Source organism: Melanaphis sacchari, unplaced genomic scaffold (genome assembly GCF_002803265.2).
Source record: "Melanaphis sacchari strain LSU unplaced genomic scaffold, SCAv2.0 Contig36_pilon_pilon, whole genome shotgun sequence".
NCBI lineage: Eukaryota > Metazoa > Arthropoda > Insecta > Hemiptera > Aphididae > Melanaphis > Melanaphis sacchari.
The window spans coordinates 3,268,153-3,294,732 of NW_020271232.1; the positions used below are offsets into that span (position 1 = coordinate 3,268,153).

At 22.8% G+C, this 26,580-nt stretch overlaps 1 protein-coding gene across 3 annotated transcripts in view; it reads right to left on the reverse strand.

Annotated features, from left to right (window-relative positions):
* The window catches only part of LOC112597001, a 113,701-nt gene that overhangs the window by 73,970 nt on the left and 13,151 nt on the right, over nucleotides 1-26,580 (reverse strand). For 2 of the 3 annotated variants that reach the window (XM_025342900.1, XM_025342899.1), the window contains exon 3: nucleotides 23,608-23,744. In XM_025342900.1, coding sequence (XP_025198685.1) covers nucleotides 23,608-23,739 — 132 coding nt within the window. In that variant the 5' untranslated portion in view covers nucleotides 23,740-23,744. Of the gene's footprint in view, nucleotides 1-14,170; nucleotides 14,254-23,607; nucleotides 23,745-26,580 lie in introns of those variants that run through there. The other variant, XM_025342901.1, reaches the window with a different exon arrangement.

The following is a 26,580-nucleotide window of genomic DNA, read 5'->3' on the forward strand; positions in this document are numbered from 1 at the left end:
TTATTAATATAACACGTGCCTTTTAGACGACCATAAGTCGTTTATTTGACACTGTTTGCATTATATTATTATACGATTTATACAACGTCTTGTCCTACACATATTATGCATCGACTGTTACTTAAGTTGCAAGCATAATAACAAAGATAGGTACTTCCATAAAAAGATACAAACTATTTTATTCGAGATAAAACTGTTAGTTCAGGCTAAATATAAAACGAAACAAAATTTGAAAATCTACCCATTAAGCAATTACTTGTTTTTATGAATATTTATTATTCTTCTGTAAAAATCAAAAATTAATAGAAAGTACTATGATTAATAAAACAACAGTACAAACAATTATTATCATTTCCTTAAATTATTCGTATTTTTTTTTGTGTGAGGAAGTTATACTTAAATTGTTTAAAATCATTTAAAATAAACAAAACTTGAACAATTTTATTTGTATTAGATTTATCAGTTGGTGTATAATGAATTTAAGAAGAATTCTGATTTTAAATGTACCTCAAATGCCGATTTATCTTAGAGTATGAATAGATCTTGTCAAGCTAGTAATCGACTGAGGTCATTCCAGAGAGTAATTCACCCGCTTCATTAACGAAAGGATTTACTCAAGTGGAATTTCCCATTTGTACTTAGTTTTTCTTTCAATCAAAACTCGTAATCTATAATCTGACGCAGAACAGAAAGTGTATATTCCTCTTTAATTAGATAATTGAATTCGAATTTGTATAATGATTACTAGAGGACCGTGAATGATTTTTTTTTTTTTTGGCATAGAAATTATTAGAAGCCAAAATAAAAATGTTATATATTTATTGATTATGCAAAATAGATGTATAAAATGTAAATGTAATAGAAATTATTTATTTTATTTATTCTTTACTTTACCCGACTAAAACTTTTACATTTTATTATAAAATCATCCTTTAAATAAAATTTTCTATGTATTTTCAGTGTTTTCAATAATTTATTATAACCTTCGTCTGCTTAATACGTAAAAAATATATAACGTAGCGTAAAACATTATACATATAATACTCGATAAAAAATATTTTGAATTTAATCTATAATGCTTATTATTAATCATAGACATTGAAAGCTTAATAATTAATAAGCACAAGTGTAAGATAAAAATTGAGACCTTTGAAAGAAAAAATAGTTAATAGTTGCTATTACTAACTTTGTACAAATTTACAATTCTACACGTACGAATATTAGAATATAAATTGGAATAAATAAATTCAAATATAACATAACAAAACCACTAAAGCATTAATGATTTGTATGTAACTACCTCTTTTGCTCACCTACTATAAATATATAGGATGTCAACATAATGATCATTTATTCGAAATATGCGTAATGTTTGAGTAAAAATAATGTGAAATGATAAATATTTATGAGAACATAAATTATATAATCTTACCAAAAAATGATGATATCATTCATATAAAATATATAATGCATATATAATTAACGAGATAAAATACAAATAAAACAATGGGCACATGACAATATTTTTAGACAGCATTTTAAATATATGTCTAATAGCATAAGTCATAGAACAAAGATAAATTATTTTGAGTATCATAGGAAACGAATATAATTAAAAATAGCTGATATAGAAGTTGAATGGTCCTTAGAAAGTTATCTTTATAATTGAAAACGATGATAAATCGTTTCATTCTAAAAGCGATTCTTAGCAGAGTATGGTGTATCCAAACGTGGTCAAAATTTAATTAAAAACGCTCTGGCTAACAATTCTTTACAGTTATTTTTATCAAAAAATACAGAAAAATTCAAAAAATTACCACTTTGAAAATGTTCAGTATCATCTGAGTATTTAATTTCATATCTATTCAAAAAAAACATTTTTCGAGCTTCTTTGCTACATTAAACACATTTTTGTTAAACTAAAACATTTTTCATTCATCATAGAATTTAAAATTATGTTATATAACAATTTACATATATACTTGTATACGATGGTGTACAATGTATATTATATTGCTTTTCTACGAGTATTATTATCCCACTCAAACTTCTTTAACGTAATATACGTATACTAAACTTAAATATTCCAAGTACCCATATATACTCGTAGGTACAGTAGGTATACATATACAAAATACTTTATACAATATATATATAAAGTCAGTTCAGGTTGACCCAATTAAATTTTTTACTAATAATCACAATCCTTCAGCCCATTAAACATAATACTTTGCGACAGAATATTCCTGCTTAGTGCTTAGGTACTGAATAACTAAAAAGTTACTCTGTCATTTTTATACATAATAATAATAATAATTCAAGTGTATTTTCTGTAATTATTATGAATAATTAAAGCTTACCGTGTTAAAAAAGAAAGACGTGCCTACAAGTGAAATCAAAGAATATTTTAGTGTTTTGGGTATTAAGATAAGATGATGAATTTCAGAATGCCACGAATTTTCGATTATATAGTTGGGAGGAATAATACGGGCTGATTCATTTGAGAATGGTCTATTTTATGCAATATTAAAAAACGAGAACGAATAACATTACCTTAAATTATACCTAAAACAAGAAATACAACAAACAAAAAAATTCAAATTAATCTGCTGATTTTATTGAATGTAATATATAATAATGATCTTCCACAAATTGAATATTCTGATCAAGTTGTGAACAACACAAAACATTATTATTGTTAATCTTATAACACTGGTTCGAACTGCGATTATATAAAGATTTGGAAGCTTATTGCAACCAATCTTTAAAATCAGAAACAGTGAAAACATTAAGAATAAAAGCGAATTCTCTCTTAGTTAATTATTTTCATAATATTTATACATGAGGTAATCTGTTTAACGCAAGATACTCATTATTTCAGAAAACACAAACGTTTTTGAAAACATTTCTTTGTATAATTTCAAGTCTTTACAAAACAAAATTTTTAGTATTTTTAGTTTATATTCTTTTAAAGTACAAAATACATTTATTTTTAAATTTATTATCTCAGAACAGAATATCATTCAAAGTAATATGATCTATAAAAATTTTGGACAAGTAGTTTACTAGTTTAAATATAAAGTTATAACTTATAATAGTTATTGTTTTAAATTGCATACAATACAACTAGTTTTTGTAAAAAATTCAATTTTTATTTATCGAAGTACCTACTTCGAAAAATATTGTTTTGAAATTAAAAATGTAAATTCTCGCTAAACATTTTAAAATTGAAGACGAAAATGAAAAGAAAAAATTATATTTTTTAATAGCTAAAAATTATGTAAGAAAAATATTTTCAAAAACATTCTAAGTTTTTAGTTTTTGAAATAATGAGTTTCTTTTTTAAAATATATCACGGGATATATTATTTCTCATGCGTGTTTAAGAGATGTGATAATTATACCAGATCAACTGAGAGAAGCTGGTTATATTTTATTTGTAAATTAATTAAAAATCTTTACAAAGTATAATATTATTTGATATTTCCATACTTCTAATAAATATTTTTAAGGATCCGATCACACGATCACTATTCTATTACAGTATAGCTGCATGGTAGTAATTTTGATTGAAATTTTGACATGATCTGTACTTTAAAATATCATAGAATTTACGGTAATTTTTTTATTTTATTTGGGTAATAGGTATATATATATATTATTGTAAACCTACCACTATAATTAAATGCAAATGACATGGGAGTCATATATTTTTTTTATAAGAAATTCTTTATACTAGTTTCTGGGTTCGTAAATTTGTTAGGAATAAGTAGGCAGACAGCATTAAAATTTTCGTGGTTGAGCAAGATTTTAAAAATTCTGAGTGTCAATGATTTGATGGATGAGTACAACAGTCATCATATAAAGAGAGCATATAAAACTTTTGCTATGCTTGAGCAGATAGAGGGTTCGGAAGTCCTCAGTTTAACTACCCTCCTCCCAGACTTTCGATACACGTATGCTCACGCGTATATCATGTGAAATGTCCAGTTTTACTTAACTTTGTGAAACCGAAATGTCAGCGGCACGACGTAGCGGAATTTAATGGTCACGTGACCGTGATTAATAACATTTGGGCACTTAAAAAAAATTAATTTGTCTTTATCGTCTGTGGGACCTATTTTCTGAAAATACGAACAAATAAATAATATAAAAACAATTAATCATTCTCGTTACTGTAATGTCGTTAACAGATCTGACAAGCTACACATTACTATTTATGTATCTGTAGGTCAATTTTACATATATTCGGTATATATTGTAAAGAGTCGGTGAATGTTTGAGTTTTTGATGAATACAAATTAAAAAAAAACCCCATATTAAACAACGACCTAACAAATAATTTTTAAATGTTTTATACATTTTGATTAATTGAAATAATATAATTTATTCAAGTTATATCTTATCACACGAACATAATTAATTTAAGAGATGTATTTTTGGATCAAAAGTATAAATGTTTCTCAAAGTTGCGTACAAATAAGTAAATACTTAATCGAAAATATTCGTTACTTTTTTATTTAACACTTACAAATAATTTTTCTTTGAAATATTTTACTCGTACAAGAAAAATTTTGGATGAAATAAATTTATAATTAGATATTTGTTTCGTTTACTAAAGGTGGATTTACTAAATAAACACGCTTCATTTAAATATAACTTGATTTATATTGATGGTATAAACTTCATATTATTATAATATATAGTTTACCTTGTAGAATTTTTAATTTTTAATAAATAATTTCAATGTTTATATATACATATGTTCATTGGTCATATTAATAATTGAATGAAATTGCAAAATATAAAAATATTCTACTCTGTGCATACTTAATTATTCATTTTAGTTTATCTAATTATGTTACGTATTATAGATGTAAATTATAATTATTTTGTTTTAAAAAATCACATTTCGTCTTTTTAAGTAATATAATATTTTCATATATACTTGTTTAAAAATAATAAATATAAAAATATTAATATGAACTAAAACATTAGTTTTTATTAGGTACTATTACTTTATAGTTATACTATAACTGTATTTAATATAGTTATCATATATTAATTTAAAAAAATAAGCACATTTGATTAACAAATTAACAATTTATTATTTTATGTTCAAGCAATATCTGGTAAAACTAATCTCATAAAATTATTTAATGTATTATTACTTCTTAAAGTTAACTATTACCAACTGTATCAATAATATTTGCTCTTATTAAAATTAATAAAATCTTATTTTCACTAAAAATATATAAATAATTACATCATTTTGGAATTTTATAATTCCAGTCTTTATGATATTTAAGACATTATAGAAGCAATATCAAAAGAACCAAGAGATAAAGTAAGAGATTTATACAAGTTGTAGTTGTAACGAAGATTACTGTAACAATGAAATATGGCCCATAGAATAAATTTAGAATAAAGGTAATGGTCATATAAATTCATAAAATAATATATAGCCATGAAAAATTTTACAAATACTAAATTCACATTAATTATGAAATAAAAAAAATACTTATATGAATATATATGTATTATTAAAATTGAATACTAAAGATATTTTAGTCAATTTTGTCGATTGAGTAAATATTACAAAGTGTTTGTTTAAATCACACTTTTGAAAAATATTCACTATTTAAACTTTTAATACAATATTATGTTAAGCATTATGGGTATGAAAGGGCTTAGATACAATAAATATAAAATAAATAAAAAAGGTCTCATCTTAAACTCACGCTATAAAATAAATCATCTATGAAATTTCGTTTTGTAGGGCAACGCTCTTCACTTCCCGAGGACTCAATCTACTTAACCTAGACTGTGCGAGACAGTGAAACAAATAAGAGAAGAATCACATTGCATTTTCTACTGTACAGTGTACACCGGAAGCAATACAGAGGCATAACAATTGTATATTATTTAAATAGAGTTTGAAAAAAAAATATAAAATTAAACAAAACGTTTTAATTGTTATTATTTTGGACATGTGTCATATATTTATAGTTAATATCATATCTATAATAATTTACTATTGTGATATTATTTGTGTCAAAAAAAAAAAAAAAAAATGTTTTTTGTATTTATATTTTTAGACATATTTAAATTTTTATTTATTTTAACTTTATTACGGTAATTACATATAAATGCAATAGTACAAGTTTTGTTTTGTTAAATATTTTATTAAATTATACCTGGCTTTATAATCTATAAACATATAAAAAATATATACATAATTTATATACTTAAATAAATAATAATACATTTTGAAAAAAAATATTCTCATTATTAAGCTTTATTACTTCCGTACTTGTGTATATTCAAATGTTATTTAAGATAAAATTTTTAATTGTATTGTATGTAGTTGTTTAATATATCATTTATAAGTTAATTATATAAAATAGTTCAAATTTTACTTTAAATAAATATTCGGATTATAAAAATTGTTTTGTATTCAAAAATTTGTAAAAGTAGTAATTACTAAATTTAATCAAAATGTTTTAAACAAAAATTAATATTTTTATAAAAAGATAGCCACCTCAAGAACTATTTATTTATATGAAATCAAAAGCAAAATAAAAAACATCTTGTCAATCAAATAATTCAAAATGTGTTACTAAGTTATCTATTTTCATTATATATAACATGAAAAATTATAAAAAATCTATCCAAATTTATTCCTTCTAATATAATATTATCATGTCCATAGAGCTTACAGTTATTGAACAATAATGATTTTGTCAGCTACGTTATTTTTATATACATATTTTTATAGGAACTCATGGAATTTCTACATACATTTTTTATTGTATTGGTAATTGATCAACCTATTAAATTACTTTGGAGTGAAGTTATCATATAAATCGCATTAGACGCCAATATAATTAATGGAGTGGAATGCTTAAACCACTATACGAAGGCAACTGGGGGCAAGGCCCATCGGTTTTGTAGTAACATATATACATATACAAGTGATTACGTCTTAATATGGTTTCAAACCAAATTTTGATAGCAAACGCATTGCAAATTATATGTGTAAATATAAAAAAAATTTACCTTTAAGTTTATTTAATAATAGATTTTAGAATAAACAAATTATCTGAAATTTAGTTTTTAAAAAATATATCAAACTCTAATGATTTCTTATATAAATGATAAATTCTTATCGTTTATGCTAATAAAAAATGTATGAGGTATGATCTGGTCTTGATAAATGATAAATAATCTTTACAAAGTACACATAATAACTTATAACATGAAAACTATTAAAAATTAAGTAAATATGTATTAAAATAAGTATAATTAATTGACAAATGTCAGAAAACAACAAGATGGTGTCATTAAAAAAGGCTCATTTTCAGTCTTTTGTTACCACGAAGGCGACAAAAAAACAAAAAAAAAAAGCAAAAAAAAATGAAACTTATAAAAACATCGTTTCTAATACTATTTCAGAGTACTTTATTATAATTTTTTTTATGTATATTTTGTATTTGCACACAATTAAACACAAATTTAATTTTAATTTCATAATTTTCTGCATGAAAAAACATAGCTTAAGAATTATATAAGTACCTACTAATTTAAATTTTGAAAAATATGCATATAAATATTTAATATTTTAAAAAACATAATTTTTAAAATAATCGTATAATACCGTTATTAAAATTTAAATATCCATTCATTGTTTGGATTAAAAGTTAAAATCAAATTTTTTGGTTGAAAATATAACTTTTTTCAAAGCAATGTCTCAATATATTTATTTTATACAAATCGATTCAAATTACACGGTAAACATCTGAATTTAAAATCAAAACATAAGGAAAAACGATAATTTTAAAATAGGTATATTTTAATAGAAAATTGAAAACAATTAATAAAACTATGATTTATACAATATTTTAGTATTACAGTCAACTTTTACATAATTAAAATATACTACTATTTTTCAAGTAAAAATAATTTTTATTAATTGATATTCTATACAATTATTCGGTTACATACAATTTCTGAAAGATATGATTTAAATTACTCAAAATTACAATGATTTTTACTTAATACATGCGTAATTACTTAATATATTTAAAAATATACACATTTCATTGAGTAACCAATAAAAAATAAGTATTACAATGATGTCGTGTCACAAATTTTAAGAACTATAAAGCGTATCAAGAAGTTGGTGATATTAGTTTTATAAAAAATGTATTTCTACTTCCTTAAAATTGCCAAAACGTTTTATTTTTACTAATTATTGAAAATCATTAGAGTAGAAACACTAAAGTTTATTTCTTCGGTTAAATTTGGTAAATAATAAAATCAATGAAATATATAATAGACACTAGCGAATTGTATATTTCTCCACTTAATTATTCCAAACAGTTTTTATATTCCTCAAATATGAATTTTAATTTCTGGAACGACAAATTGTGTTTATGTTTCTTATTAAAGTGTTTAAATCCACTTTTTATGAGTGTTTAAACTTTTATATTATGCACCTCAGATTTATTGAAACTAAAAATTACTAGTTATCCGAAAACACACATAAATATATACGAATACCCAATTAAAGTTAATATTTTTTATTCCTCTTGGTAATTAAAATGTATCATACTAGTTTTATTATATTATTTATACTTTTCAAAATATTTCAAGTTAAATAATTTATCCGTTCATTAATTATACATTTAGTCGAAATATAATTTTATATTATAGACAGCTGATTTTAAAGACTCAAGAAATAATATTATCTTTAAAATTATGAAGTAATTTTAGGAGTTTAACAATCATTATTCAAAACCTAACGTTTTACATAAATACTTCACTTAAAATAACCGATGATAAGAGTACCTTACTGTTAAACTGTATTATTCTCAGTACATTTTTCTTATTAAGTTATGATTTATAGTTGTATATTATAAATGATTATAAGATATTAACCATAAGGTTAATAATAAATATTAATTCGCCATAAACATTGTTAATAATAATTTATTAGTTCTTATTAGAACTTAAATATCTGTGTTAATATATATTATTAGATATTGGGAAAAATAATTAATAAATATTTCTGTCCCCTTATTTGATCCCTCTAAGGTTTTTAATCAAGACAATTTTGTAATAAATTTGTCGTGAATCACGAAGCTCCTTTTTACACTATCAATAAAGTTGAATAAAATTTTAAAGTGATAATTTTAAAAATAAAAATCTGATAAAAATCATTAATAATATCATAATTGATAGTTAAGTCAATTAAAAAATATTAAACCAATTATTTCTTAATTCTTTCAAAATCTAAAAGTTGATATTGTTATTATATTATCATTAAAATAAAAAAATAATATGCATTTCATATTATTATAAATAATTTTGAAAATTGGAGCAAGCCTAGGCCCAAATCCTGACAACGAGACCAACACCATTGAATTCTTCAAAACAACCAAATTACTCAAGCTACTTTAGCCACTATTTTTAATGTACAAAATACCAAATTAACTAATTCAAAACTGTTTTTCTTGTATCTTTTTTTTTTGCTCTGTTTCCCATTATAAATATTATATATTTATATGTATATTTATAGTGATATGCTAATCACCAAGTTGTCGAAGCAAAAATTGTATACATTTCAAGATCAATAAAAAAAAAAAAATTTATTTTGAAATAAATATCTATTATTTATTTCCCCGTAATTTTATGTTAATGATAAAAATTTTAAATTTAATTTAATTTCAAAATATATTTTAAAAATAGTTTATTTTTAAGTATATACAGCCTTAACAATTTGTTATTAAATGTATGAATGACCTTATAATTTTCTAAAATTTTTGTTGTATGGTTGACCTCATTTAATTATAGCAAAGACATGAAAAAAAAAAAATAATAAGCTTAAATAAGTTAAAGGGTTTCTTTATCACTATATAATATTTAAAAATAACACAGTACCTATTTACTTATTTAGAAAAAATATTTATATCATATATAAGTGTTGTGTTGCAATCATAATTCTATTTTTATTCAACAAAAAGCAAAATAAATTATGTTTTACATACATACTTCAACTTATTATTTAAATTTGAAAGAAATTATTTAAAAAAGTATTTTAAATTTATATTCTACAAAATTGATATTATTAGTCAATTTTTATTTTTTAAATAATCGAATCTTAAAATTAAGTATATCAGAATTATTTACTTATGATACCACAAAATATTCAATGGATGTTTAAAATAAATTTCAGTAAGTTCAGGTTTAGCATTAAAATATTAAAGGTACTATAATCACATTATATTATTATTAAAATCATAATTACATCTTTTTAGATCTGAAATTTTAATAAAACATATTTCTTATAAAAAATACAAAAATTTATATTTTTAAGTATAAATATAATTGTATTTAATTTCAATTAGTTATTCTGATTCCTATTGATAAAAAATGTATTAATAATTATATTTTAATTGATAATATTTATAATCTGTATTACTGTGTATTTTTGTTATTTTTTTTTTTTATATTTAATGAAGAAGTAGAACTATAAAAGGTATTCATAAATATTTATTCATTTTGTAATTTATCATTCATAAGAGATAATATTACAATGGACATCCTTATATCTAAATACATATTAACCGACAATCATTACAATTATTTAAATAACTTTTAACACATACGTTTTTAATTTAAAAGTATTTTAATCGTAATTAATTTATACACTATTCCTTTTATTTCAAAACCTAGTTTGTTTTCAATATTTTAAAATAAATACTAAGAAATAAATTGTGTTTCTGTTGATTAATTGTTCAACACTAAAATGATATGTACAAAATAAAAATAAGTATCTATAATTACTATATTTACTATAAATCTAAGGTTTATTTTTGAATTTAAGGTTCCTAGTTTCGTTATAAATTGTTATTTTTTTAATATCCTGTAAACAAGGATTATAGTAAGCAATTTCACAAAATATATCTTTAAGCGATACAACTTAGTTTTAGCAACCAAATAAATATATTTAAATAAATTATGTAAATCATTTGATTAATACGGTATGAGGACCAAAAAATAATAGTACAATAATAGTAATAATAATTAAGCAATATGCATTAAATCTGAGTATTACAAAGTGGTTACGTAGAAAAATAGTAATCTATATGAAGTTGTAACATAATATGTTGAAGCATATGTTTTATGAATTTTATTTTGTATTTTAAAATATTTTTTAATATAAGTTAATAATAATGTAAGTAATTTTAATTCTTAAGTTCTTTGATGGACTGTATTATTATTTTATTTGTTAAGTAACCTTAAGAAAACCTTAATCTTTATTTTACTCTTTTTTATATTTAGCAATAATTATTTGAAAATTAAAATAATTTATGATTTCAAAAAACACTATTTACAGTGTATAAATATGATTATAATTTATAAACTATAGTCTAATTACTAGTAATAAAGGTTGTATATTAAGTACTATTTTATAATATAGAACAATAAACAAGAAATTACCACCATTTTTATAGGAAAAACATCAAAAACATCATCTTCAATTTGACACTAAGTTAAGTTATCGATATTAAGTGTATGTATAAGTATAAGTCGTAAAGAATAAATGTATTAATACTCGAGTATCTAAACGAATACAAATATCAATTCTGTACAAAATACATACTTACCCAACAGTATAACACATAAATTACAATGGTATTATTATAATGGAGAAATGTAAGGAATGAATCTGTCTTGCGAATCTTTACTTTATAAAATATAACGATCAATTAATTAGTTTTTAAAATATGTAGATGCCAAACGAAATTTTAAAATAATTACAACTTAACAGTTATTATTTTTTTTATTATTAGGTATAATTCTTAAATTATTTTATTATATGACGAAATATTTTCACCGACTCGTCGTCATCCGTTGGAAGTTAAAAAAAGTAATTAACCAACAAATTCACCAACTCTGATAAAGAGACAGCGTAAAGTAATAAATAGCAATCGTCATACCCACACACTTTCAAAAATAGATAATTGATCAAATTCGTACACTTCTATATATCGTTAACTAATATTTCTTACAAAATCACACTAATCAATATTGTAAGTACACATTAAATTATATCAATAATATACACATTTACCTAAAATAATATTATCGTTTTAAATCACATAACAATTAATCATTCAATCAAAAATCACAAAGTTATAAAAAATAATTTTTCAGGATTATTATTTAATTATTATACTACATTTAGTGGTGCTCTAGCGGCGTAGAAATTACCGGTTTATTTTTTTTTTTAATAAAATAAAATTTTAAAAAATTAGTTAAATATTACACACCCCAGTTTTAAAAAAAAAATCGATTTTTATTATTTTGTCACAATTCATATAATAATAGTTCGTGTTTGAGTCTCTAGAAACATGCAATTTTGACCAACTTTGTTAATTTTAACATTAATGAAATATGCTTAAGTTGAAATATTCAAGAAATATTACTATTGTTAAAACTAAAACTAATATACAATTTAAAATAAATATTGCAAAATTTATAGGATTTTTGAACTATAATAGATTAACAATTTTAGTAGATTGACACTTAACAATACTAAACAAGCATATTCATATTTTTTTTATAGTATTTCATGATTTAGAAAAAAAGTAAATTAAATTATTTTTTACTAATTTAATTTTACTTTACTTAATTTTTAATCATTGGTAATTAAAGTAGTCTTTCATGTAATTTAAAATATACACATAACATTATTTATTCAAGTATTTTATTTTAATATTTTATAAAGAAAATAGTAAAACACTTACAATTCATAAATAAAAAAATAAAATACCAGAGGTATAGATATCTATATATTTTTAATATGACTCAGTTGCGGGTAGTATATAGATGCACAATAATCCGCGTCTTTACAATAGAGATAAAAATTATATCCTCCTCTTTCCAATATAAATTCTTTGAATTTAAGTAATTGGTTTCGTTAAAACAGTCAATTTTATTTAAATATATAAATAAAAAAATTTAATTTAACCTTATTTCTTCCAATTATATAATTATATTAAAATTTGTTGCATAACTAATAGAAAAATTTAAAAAAATACCAACTAATAAAAATAAAACATTATTGAAATTCTGTGTCCAAGTTTTTGGCTATGACGAGTATAAAGTAATAAACTATAATATTTTATTAGTCTATATATAACTATTTGATTCGCTCAATTGATTATATGATGGTATAAAACACTAAATAATTAACCTATTATTAGAAATTAGTGGTATAAAAAAATTTTTACTACACAGCTTCATTTACGTTTAAAACTTCAAAGAAACAAAATACGAATTTAATTTGATCAAAGTTACAAACAATCAGTTCATGGCAGATAAATAACATGCTATATTAATCATTCAAGTCAATATACATTTAGTCAGAGTTGTAATAAATACAAAAATATGTTCTATAGAAAATTAAAGCAATTAGATAAAAAAAAGAAATTCTTCTTCTTTGATTTTTAATATTATATGTAAAATATAAATATATAATACTATTATTATTACGTACTAAAAATTATAAAAATTGTACAGTTGTAACTAAAAATATAAATGGTTTTTATTGAATTTTATAAACGTATAAGTAGGTACTTATAAGTTTAAAAATTCGTTAGTTCGTGGTTTTTTAAAATATGTTTTTTTTTCTTGAGAAATGTCAATCCAGTGAGTGTTTTTACAACAAAATTAAAGATAATTTTCCATAATTTTATATTCTGTTCATATAAATAACAACTTATTAACTATCCTAATTATTGAATGTTATTTTAACTGTACCATATATATTATTTTTAAACTCAGAATTCGTTATAGTCACTATTAATCTAATTGAATAAGGAATACATCCTTTAAAATAATATGTATTGATTTTGATAGAACTAATTAATATTTTGTCTATCAATTGCATTTTAACTTAACCACATAATTTCTACATAATCTTCTGCCAAAAAGTATACAACAAAAGTTTAGAAACCATCTTGTGAATCACACTTTAAAAAATATATTATCTATTGCAAAAAACCACGAAGCTTTAAGACATGAGTGATATAACAAAAATTATACAAAATAATGTATTTTTCATTTGATTTTTAAAATGTTATCTTGTCATTATATCTTACCCATTTTTAATTTTGTTTTTCACGTGGTAGTAAGTAAATCACAGATTAAAATTCGCAATAGAAGAAAAATAATTTTACAACCAAAACACATAATGGTTATATAATAGTATTGAATATATTTAGAAAAATTATATCATGGAAAAATATTTCGTGTCGTATAAAACTATATAATATAGTGAAGCGCACTTAACTAGCAACCGCACTGTAATGACACATGGGGTTGAATGACACGAACCCACTGTGATACTGATAGAATGCAATCAGCTTTGTTAGATGGCCGCCAGGCCGCAGTGGTTGTTAAATACCTCCCATTTCATTTTAAACGCCTTGGCGGTGACTAGTGAAGATTGTTCAATTATATCATATGGTCAAAACGACAAATCTACAAGAGATGAAAATAGAAATGGAATATTGTCTAGTAATTTATAATATATTGATAAAATTATACGTTAAAAGGAAAGTTAAAAAGGATTCATATACCACCACATAATTTTACTTTACATCTATTAGGTTCAATAAGTCATAACAATTTTCAAACCCAAAATATTCACGACTATGATAATCAATATAAACTGATGACCAAAATTTACAAAAAAGAAAGTAGATTAGGAAAAAACGATTCCATTGTTAATGTTATACATTTACGTTGTTTAGGTATAAAGAACATCTACACATCAGTGGTTAAAGTTATCTTATCTAAAAAAGGTCTGAATATTGAAAATGAAAATACATATTCTACACAATATCCAAGAGGTTTAGCTAATGTGCATTTTTTAACCAGATAATGTCAACATTAGCCGATATATGCCATTCTTATTATATATATACAAATTTTATAACGGTAAAAGTAGTATATGATTCTTACATTATAATAATATTCTATGTCATTCTATAATTATTTTATATAATTATTATCATTTAGTACATAATAATAAATCTATAAAAATGTACTAACAATATATTCATATAGGAAATAGGTATAGGTGTATTATATTATAAATGTATAAATTATAGATATCATAAATAAATAAATAGGAATATAAGCAACCGCAATTATATTTTGAATGATTGGAATTTAAAAAACTAAGATAAGTTATGATTTATGGTTAATAGTTATATGATTTGAGTACCTACCTAGATAATTCATCTCAGTTGGTAATTACTCCTATCATAGAAACTCGCTTGCATTTAGAATAAGTAATATCCATTCCATTATTATCTTATTATGATCATAACTCGTAACAGCTGAGGTATCAAATAAAATTTTAAAATTATAATATAGTAGATTATTTTTATAAATAAAAAATCTTAATAATATGTATTTACTAATAAAGTAATTAAATCTACAAGTTAGTGTTGTACAATATTATTTTGAGTGTATCTAAACCATAAATCTTAAGAATGAAAAACAAAATAATATAAAAAGGTTTGGGTTAATAATAATTTTGAAAGTAAGACCAATCAACCAGTGTGTTATTAATCTGAAACGGAACTGATGTAACCCGCTAGAGATAATTTATTATATTCTTTTCTGACACACATGTGTACATAAGCCATATTGGTCTTAGTTTTGAAGAACCATGCGGGTGACACCAGGCAGTGGATAGTAAAAAGGTAATATTATAAATTCAAAATAATATTTAGTCAAAAAATATATCCATAAAATGGAATACGGGGATACAATATGTAGATTTATTACAAAATAAATTGGGTGTTGATGCTCAGTAGATTCAGTTATTGCTATTATATTGTTACGAATAAAGTTATATATGTACATTGTTCAATGTCGATAAGGTGTACGTTTAAGTGGTTTGCTATAAATATGGTTCACTCCCAAAATATTTATCACATTATGTCTTTAACATAAATATTTACTATAGGTATTAATTTTGACTAAAATAATGACTATTTTCTTAAATATCTACTATTTTTATAGTTCACTATTAAATGGTTTACAATTATTAAAGTATTATATTTTTATTTTTATTTAACCAAATTAATTAATTTAAAATTCATAATTATTAATAGTTGTACATATTATAAAATGTATGATTTAGTTTCTACCAACGATAATAATTTTAAAACGTGAATTTATGATATAGTTAAATTAGTTACATTTACAGATGTCTTTATATTATAGAATGTTTTATTTTAAGACCCCACAAAAATCTTAATATTTTGGCCATCTAAAACCTTATTTACCATTATCACGAAAGCTGAGTAAACCTAAACAAAAATTGTTAGGGAAATTTTAATCAAAATACATTTTTATTGCATCATGGACAAATAACAGTATATTAAAACGATAAACCATTTATTTTAAATAATATATTTTATACTCGTATAGAAAATCTGGTTGAAATTATTATACTGAGAATAACAAAGAGAACTCAAAATAGATTAAATATTATCAACCATCAATATAATTCATGAAGTATCCAAGAATATTGTTAGTAAAAAATTGCAATCATTAATGTCAGAAACATAAAAAGTTAATTATAAAAATAAAAATAAAATATAAATAACTATTAAATATAATATCTTAAATCAAAACATAGTGTGTATAAAATATATGATAACTATATAATTAAAATATTAGACTATATCAACTATTGCATACGTTTTTAAATTATCCATTAAAATATAATATGACTAAAAAACAAGTGGGCGTTTTATAAAATAGATGTGATAAAAGTAGACCATTTACATGGTAATTGGTGATTATTAATCCAGAAATTATTGAAAAACGTGTGAAAATATATTTTTTAAGCTATTTAAAAAATAATATATTAATCATATATAAGACAAAATTAATTAAACTTAAAAAAATATAATAACAAATCAGAGTATAGAATTATCTAAAAATAAACTCATAAGCATTTGTACATAAATTATATATACATTATATACATATTGTAATTATGCAAATAAATATATTTATGTATTATATTTGATGTATTATTCAAAATTTAATACTAAAATGTTTTAAATTAAATACGCAATATATCAATAAACAAACGGGATATTTTGCTAATATTAAAAATATAAATTATCTCGAATATTTATTAGTTTTTAATAAATTGGAAATCGTTTGTATGTGATATTGTCATGATATTATCTTAAAATAGAAAAAAATAATGAACTAATCGTTCATCATAGAGCTTTAACTTTTTTTTTTTTATTTACCATAGATAATATTTAGATATATACAATAGAGCCTTGAAAGTCCGGACGAATTCAGACCGAGCATCGTCCAGATTACCGGAGGGTTTTCAAAATTACCTACTCAAATGACTAAGATTTTTATTTTTAATTCCACCACCTTTAACTTATTGCACTTTAAATTAAAAAAAAATAATAAATAGCTTTATCATAATAAATAAAAAAAAAATATGCACAATAATAGAAATTAAGTTTAGTAATCAGTAATTTTTTCATTTTTAATTCCGAACAAACTACAAATGTATTTACGAACAAATAGACTTATACTATCCGGTTTACCGTGTTTACCCGATAATTGAAAGTCTAGATTATCGAGGCTTTACTGTACATGTAAACTATATTATTTATAGATACTAGTCTTAAAATAGACTAATTACTGATTATCTATACACAATTAAGTATTACTTTAATATTTGTAAATTAAGTATTCATAAAATTATTTTAAATAACATAATCATTTTTCACAAATTTTATAAGCTATCTGGCACAGTGGAACAATAAATTATTATTTATTTATTATATGAATATCGTCCCCGTTCATGCAAAACACACTAAGTCCAAAAATCGGGTTTTCCGGTTTATTGTTATATAAAATTCAGTTTAAAAATATCTATAATATGCTATATTCAACTAAGTCCCATTATTATTTAATAATGTTTAATAAACAGTTGAAAATGTTAACTAAGTCCATCCGATAGTTTTCTAAATACGCAGAAGACACTAAGTCCACACGTGGACTTAATACGTTATGCACGAGTTGCTGTATATTCATAGAATATAGTCAAACTTATATGCAAAATTAATTAAGTCCATTTTTAATCAATAAAATAATAATAATATAATAATATTATTATTATTTTAATCATTATTGAATGGTTACAATCAAGATAATAATAATATTATTATCTTCTGAGACCGTGGTTACAATTAAATAAATTAGGTTTTATCATTGATTAAAAATATTTATAAATAGGTACTAATATTACTATTTCTCACTAACATTAGAATATTATTTTGATAAGAATTATTTGTTAAATTATTTAACTTTAAAATATGTTTGTTATGTTAATGTTGTAAGTTAACTATTTAAGTATATTATTTAAGCGTGATCACTTTATTTTATAGTGCCAAAATGAGTCGATTTAGTAGAATTAATAATATTATTTCATTAGCTTCGACTTCCACTGGCCATAACAAAGGAGTGTCAACAGAAAAGGACCGTATAAAGAAGCATATTGAAACTTTTCCTACTACAGAATCACATTATGTCCGAAAAAAGTCTAAAAGGCATTATCTTGACAGCCGTTTATCAATTTCTAAAATGCACGAGCTTTATAAAGAGTTATGGTTAGAAAACTACTACAATCCACAAACACCACAAATCAAGCCACCAAGTTTAACAACATACAAACGAGTGTTTTGTCAAGAGTACAATCTTTCATTTTATAAACCAAAAAAGGATCAATGTTCTCTTTGTGCTAAATACAATGAGGCTAATGAAAATGAAAAAGAAAATTTGAAATTGATTTATGAAAGTCATAAAGAACGAGAAAAATCAGCAAACTTGGACAAATCTATTGATAAAGAAAAAGCTTCAACTAATTCAAATTTTGTGACAATTACTTATGATTTGCAAAGTGTTCTTCAGATTCCTTCAAGTGATGTATCTCCAATGTACTATAGTCGTAAACTTTGCTGTTACAATTTTACAGTATATGAAGGGGCATTGCCTAATAAAGCATACTGTTATGTTTGGACTGAAGTACACGGGAAAAGAGGAAGCAATGAAATTGGTTCATGTTTGTACCGTTACATAAATACACTTGATACAAATGTAACTGGTTTATCTCTTTTTTCTGATACTTGTGGTGGGCAGAATAGAAACAAAAATGTTGCAGCAATTCTTATGTTTATAGTTCAAACCAGTAATCATATCAAAGTTATTGAACAAAAATTTTTGGAATCAGGTCATTCTATGATGGAGTGTGATTCAATGCATAGCTCTATTGAAAAAGCTAAAAAATACACTAGTGTATACACAGTAAATGATTGGTTAAACATCTTCAAGTATGCTCGCTCTTCTCGTCATCGGAGTAATGCTCAGCCTTATGAAGTAATTGAACTTGAATATAATGAATTTTATGATTTAGCAGCATTATCAAATGCATATTTGCAAAATACTGGTATTAACACAAGTGGTGAAAAAGTCAATTGGCTGAAAATAAAAACTTTAAGATATGACAAAGATTATCCAAATCATTTGCTTTATCGTTATGATTATACTGATGAGTTTTGTAAAATAAACATAAAATTAGTTAAAAGAAGGTCAACTGCACGAACCGAGTTTATTCCTAAAGAAGCTGATCAACTTAAAAAAGCTTATACAAGTATGTTACCAATATCAAAAGCAAAGTACAATGATTTGCAAAAGTTATGCAAAAAAAATGTAATTCCTTCACAATACCATGCTTGGTATGCTTCACTCCCATGCACAACAAGAGTGTTAGATTTAAATCTTACACTTGAAAGTGATTCAGATGAGACTTCAGAATAAAGAAGTTATTATGTATTTCCATTAAGTTTTTTTTTTGTTTTAAAATCATTCTATTAATTTAATTTTGAAAGTGAAAGTTATTTAAATTTTATTATTTTTTATTTATGGATTTTAGGATTTTATTTTATTTTGAGTGTTAAATAAAAATACTGAATTTGAAAGTGATTCTCATAAGACTTCAGAATAAAAAAGTTATGTATTTCCATAATGTTTTTTTTGTTTTACAGCATTTTATTAATTTAATTTTTAAAGTGAGAATTATTAATTAATTGTTATTATTTATTTGTTTATGCATTAATACACTTTAGATATTATAAAATTAAAAAATAAATAAATATGATACCTATTGATTATAACAAAATAAAAAAGAACTAATAAATCAATTTTGATGAATTTAGATTGTGCCAGGTCAATAATTACAAACCTGCAAAACACATTAAGTCCATGTAAATTATGCAAAAGTCACTAAGTCCGACTTAGTAATTTGTATTTCAACAATAATAAGAACTATAAATTTCACAGTGTTATATTATTTACAACTACTCATAAACAGCTACTTCCCTTAAGGGAAATTCAATTAAAAAATGAAAGAAAAAAATTTAGTTACACAATATTATACATTTAAAGTTTGAAAAAATTGCAAAAGCTGATTCTGAACAATCATGTTTTTGGACTTAGTGTGTTTTGCATGAACGGGGACGATATGTATTTTTTTTTACCCATAAAATATTAGGTTAAAATAAAATAGGATTTGAGGTATTTGTAAATTATTTATTTTGTTATAGTTCAAAAAATAATTATCTTAGAAATTTAAAATGACGACTGAAAAATGTAATATAAATAATAATGTATAAGTAATTTTCAAAACATATTATCATAGTTAGATTAGATAAAAGATTTTGAATATTTTTGAATGTATTTATTTCATTCGACTTTCTTTTAATTTTATTACATACTAGCTGACCCCGTACATTTCGTTGCTTGTTAAAATGCCAACTCTATATTATTATAATATGATCCAAACTTCGTTTAATTTGTTATTATTAATATTTGGTGTAATATGGTGTTTACAACTTAAACATTTTTATTGATCATCTTGAATTTCAAAAAATGTATACAAACATATCACTTTAAAATGCAATTTTTTTAAAATGCTTTCTTATTGTACGCTAACTTGGTGGAACAAAGGTACTATGAAAACTGTAAGCCTCGAGCTATGATTGTTTAGGCTCTACGTTCATCATTAGTCAGTGAGTCAGAATACATTCGATTATAATTTATATTATATTATTAAAGCTATTCCGCTAGGCATTGCCCGTGAGACTTGCTTATGACTATGCGAGCAGTATTTTATCAGGTAGGCAATCTACTGCAGGTGGATTGCGAACCCCAAGAGATGTGTACGTAAGCTTATAATTTCTACCTCAAAGATATATCAAATTTGTTAGCTAGTATAACCAAACTTCACCACTGAAAAATTATCAATTAATATAAAATACGGCTTTTTATTGATGAATCTCGGTTTTTGTACAACTTCCCAAAGTTGCATTGCGATCGTATATAACAAATCTCAACATCTGTGTTATTTTTCTGCACTGCGCTGTATGATATTGAAAAATATATATTTATAAAGAAATAATTACTCAACTAACTTATGGAATTAAAATTGAGCCTAAAATCTGGTCCACGGTGTACTCTTTCATTTTAAAAAAGAATTAAGATATCTAATTGAATGAGTGATAAAGATATTTTCCATTTTCACATTTATACATATTTATATACATATACAACAGTGTGTATTTTATCGTTGAAAATTCTAGGAATACATACATGTTGGTGTACGCGCGATTATTTTTATCGATTAATTTCTCGGAATAACTGATTTCTACACGCAGATATCAAACACATAATTTGACGGACAAAAAAGTCAGTTTGCAGGTAGCTGGAAATCCTTAAGCCGCTGTGCCGCATATAGGTATACAATTTATATGTTTATATTAATTACTAATTTTTTGCTAACTTTATCAGACTAAATGTATGTTTATGATTATGCCACTCACAAATAATGTGGCTTTTATTGGTAAAATAATTTTTTTAATCGGTTCTTTAGTTTCAGAGATTACCCCGACAACTTCATAAACTTTACCTCTCTATATAATAGTATAGAAAGATATAGATTAATTTTAATTTTTGCAATTGACTTAAAGTAATTATTTAATCAATACAAATTTTATCTAAAATGTACAGATATCTTTTCACAATTTAAAAAAAAAACTTTTATAAACTATTTATATTGGTAAATAAATTTAATTAAAAAATAAAAGTCTAAAGTTATGTGGTTACGTCTGTTTGTATTTCAGTCGTTTGCAGTTTGCCACATTTGTCTTATTATACGACACTATTTTGAAATGACTTGGTATAATTATTATTTCTTTTAAAAAGTTAATTTTTTATTATTTTTTTCTAATTTATTCTTTTACCGGTGACAGCACTAAGTCCAATTACTGTTTCACTGACTACTCGTGACTTTGTGTATGTGTATTATATTTTAATTTTAAGTTTAGTATTTATTAATATTAATTTACAAGCCATAACCATAAAAGTTTATTTTTTATTAATCGTGCCATAAAAAAAAAAACTAGTTCATATTTTTCTGATTTTTCATAAAAGAATGATTAAAATAATTTAGGATTGTACGATTATTCTTAATCTTTAACTATACAGAAATGTCAATAATATTTAGTTTAATAATTAATAGTTAAAGATAATCAAAAAAAAAATTAATTTTCAATTTAACCTACAAAGTTTATAATGTTATATGTAAAAACTAGCAAGTTACCCGTCGTAGCTTTGCCCGCGAAATTTTAATAGATATAAAGAATAAAGAAATAAAGAATAATAATTAATGACAACAATTTTATCATAAAATTTCTTTATATACTAAATTTGATGTATTTTCATTTGGTGCCAAAATTACTTAACTCGTGGTCATACTGACTCTGAAGTATGCCACATACAATTATTCATGTGAAAAAGAGCCTAAAAATTCGAGCTAGAAGCTCACGGCTTACAAGCATTTACTCGTGGATGTATATAGATAATATACGATTTACACAAAAAAATTGTTTTTGCCAATTTCAACCCCTTAAAATTAAAATTTTGAAAAATTCTTTCTTAATGCACGGTGAAATTATAATATTTATTTACCATAAAAATTTCAAATCAATAGCTCTAATAGGTTCGGCTTTGCGTTGATTATGAATCAGTCACTCAGAACAGACTCGTTTATTTACACGGATTAAAACAAAAACGTTTTATATTGAATCTTTTGTACTATCAACAATTATGTTTAGAGTATTTTTAGCGTTCATAGAAACAGTTCATCATTATGGACTGATAACTTTAATTTCATATTTGTATTGATAAACCATTATAAACAGGCTTTTTATTAACGTTAATCAAACTTACCTATTCGATCCATTAGTACATTTTAAAATTTAAACTACTTTATTTATTTATCATATATCTTGTCTTCATAACAATATATAATCTTTTTTTTTTTAATTTAACTTTTGATAATATTTAAATTAATCCTACGCATCTATTTTAAGCCAAAGTACAAATGTATATTATATTGATCGTAAAACATGAAGGAACTTACCGTTGGAGATTGCGAATTTATACTTGGTACTACAGGACAATGTGTTGTGACGTAGTTGAGCTGATTTTGATATTTTATTATTTTTTTCTGAGCTGATGAGTGAGCTCGAAACGAAGTAACGCTGAGTTTCATGATGTCTGTTTAACATACGATTTATACATAAATAAATATATGCATTAATATAAAACAGAACACAATACACAATTTAAAAATATTATATTATCTAAGATTTCGTAACAAATTATGATGTTACAATGAGGTAAATATTGAAAATAATATATTTTAATTTAATATCCAATAAGTAAATATTTTTAAGAAATAATAATTTATTTTTAACAATGAATCTATTACATAACTAATAACTATAATAAACTAATCTGACATGCAACTATCAAATAATTCTATAGTATTTAAAAATTTTAAGCAACCTAATACTGAACTTGATCTTGTTAAAAATATATTTTAGTCAACATGCTTTTAGATTTAACATAAATGTATTAAAAACGAACTTATAGATCTTTTTTTTAATACATTCTTTTAGATATTTATTTTATTTATACATAAATGTTAACTGCTGTTTAAAAAAAAAAATATTCACTACCTATTTATATTATTGACCTATTCATTTCTTTTAATAATTCAAATATTTTTTTAATAGTAAGTTTTTGCAGGAGACTGGTCTAGGGTTTTTTAATATAATAATAAGTTAACGATTGTATACGAAGATAAAAATAGTAAAACATCTTTTAAAATAGCTATATTAAATATTATTTTGATATTGATTAAATTTAAAATTATAATGTTCTTTTATTTTTGCCAAACGATTAGTATAATATTTTGATAAGTTATCGTATAGTAAATATAATCGATTAAATATGATAATTTATAATTTATTTTAAATATAATATATATACAATTATTATAAATTCAAATAATTTCACAACGATACAAAATAATAATTATTATCAATTGCATTAGTGAGTCTTTATTTTATTTATGACCCAAATTTAATGACATGAGCATTAATGCTACTATATTAAACACAATAGGCGCAATATTTTTCCCTTATACACAGAGTTGAAAGTTTTTATTTCTCTTCTAGCCAGTTCTTGTGAATTTTCAGTCGGTCCAGCTATTAAGAAATTACGACAATCTAGGTGGACGGATAATAGGCGGCTATCAAATATCTTATACAACTTCACTCAATACTCAGGACATAGTAATGATAACCACCAACCCATTTCATTTTGGACAAGATTCTATTTGAGAAATATACTGTCTAACTTATCTGCTGGTGTTTCTCAATGCGCTTTACAAATGATTGGTTTATCGTAAATCATTGAAATCCAACATATAAACACTAGAAGATAAAATATATTGCATGTGTAAATCGTTAAAATCCAGTAACTTGGCTAACACACTCAATTTAACGAAATGAAAAAAAAAATTAAAACTATTTAACATTTAATATTGTTTTAAATAGATCAATATTTTCAGTTTAGTAGTTTGCTTATTTTTAAATTTCTATGTTTGTTAATTCATTTATTCATTTTATAATAAAAACGACTTCATTATCATTAACATAAATAGTTTATTTTCTTATATCATCATCCACTTGTTATTGCGATTTTTTAAAAGTAATATAGAAAAATAATTTTCCAGAGATTTCCCTCAAATATAAAAACGAAAATAAAAACAGTAAATTTTTAAGTTAAGATATAATATATTTAGTTATTTGTATAAATTAAATTGATCAAATAACGTTATATTGATTAAGCATTTCTAATTTAATTGGAAATTTATTAGCTGGTATTTTATAATGAACTAATAGTCTATGATATAGCCACATGGGGCAAAAGCCATTCATATTAATAATGACTAAAGATGAAAATTTATTTTTGTCATTTTAAAATGTGTTCATTATTTAATATATAATTATAAATATCTAGATATTTATGTAATTTTTGTTATGTGTTCAATTAATATTTAATTAATATTTTAGTAATCACAAGTAGAGGCACAGGAGGTAAATAGAGTTATTAATAGCATACTATATTCAATACATCGATAAAATATGTATTTTATTGAAGTTCATCTTCCTAATTTATCTATGAGTATTTATTTATAACTTATTGTCTTATTTACAGTATTTTATCATTTTTACAATAGTAAAACATCGAAAATATAACTGTGTTATACGATTGCTATGTTTGTTTCTATTTCTGCAGGATATACATAAATTGTCATAAATAAAAAATTGACTGAAAATCCCTTTTTATATTTTATTTCCCCCTTCAAGACTGGTGGATATTTTATTAACTTAATCTATTAAAAAAACTCATCATTAAAAATAATTTGTCATTACTACTTTTTTGAAGATAAAAACATATTGGATAAAATAGATTATAGTATGATTATAAAAAGCTTACTTTTAGTTATTTATTAACCTTTTTCAATTAGTTTTATAAAAACTTGCAAATAAAGTATCGTGATTCCTAATAATTATTATTCTTTTTAATTTTTATAGACATCAAGCTATAAATAAAAATAACATTGTTAGAATTGGAACATAATTCATCGAATTAATAGCTGTAAAATTCCTAGGTAACTACATGCCATAATACTCTTATATCAGTACCAATTTACGTAAATTTTATGAATAAAAATGTAAAAATAATAAAATAATAAGTAGAAACTATCTACTTAATATTAAATAAAATTAGAAATTCATATCGAGACAAACAAATAATTAAGTGTAATTTTTTTATAAATATTTTAAGATTAAATTTGTATGAAATTACATATTAAAATTATAATTAACAATATTCATTATTTGTTCATAGTTCAGAAACATTATTTGTTGGGACATACAACTTTTATAAGTTTATACATTGATATTTTTAAATGGAATGTTTTCGGCAAAAAATAATGCAACCTACTGTATTACTAATCATTATAAACATAATAATCATA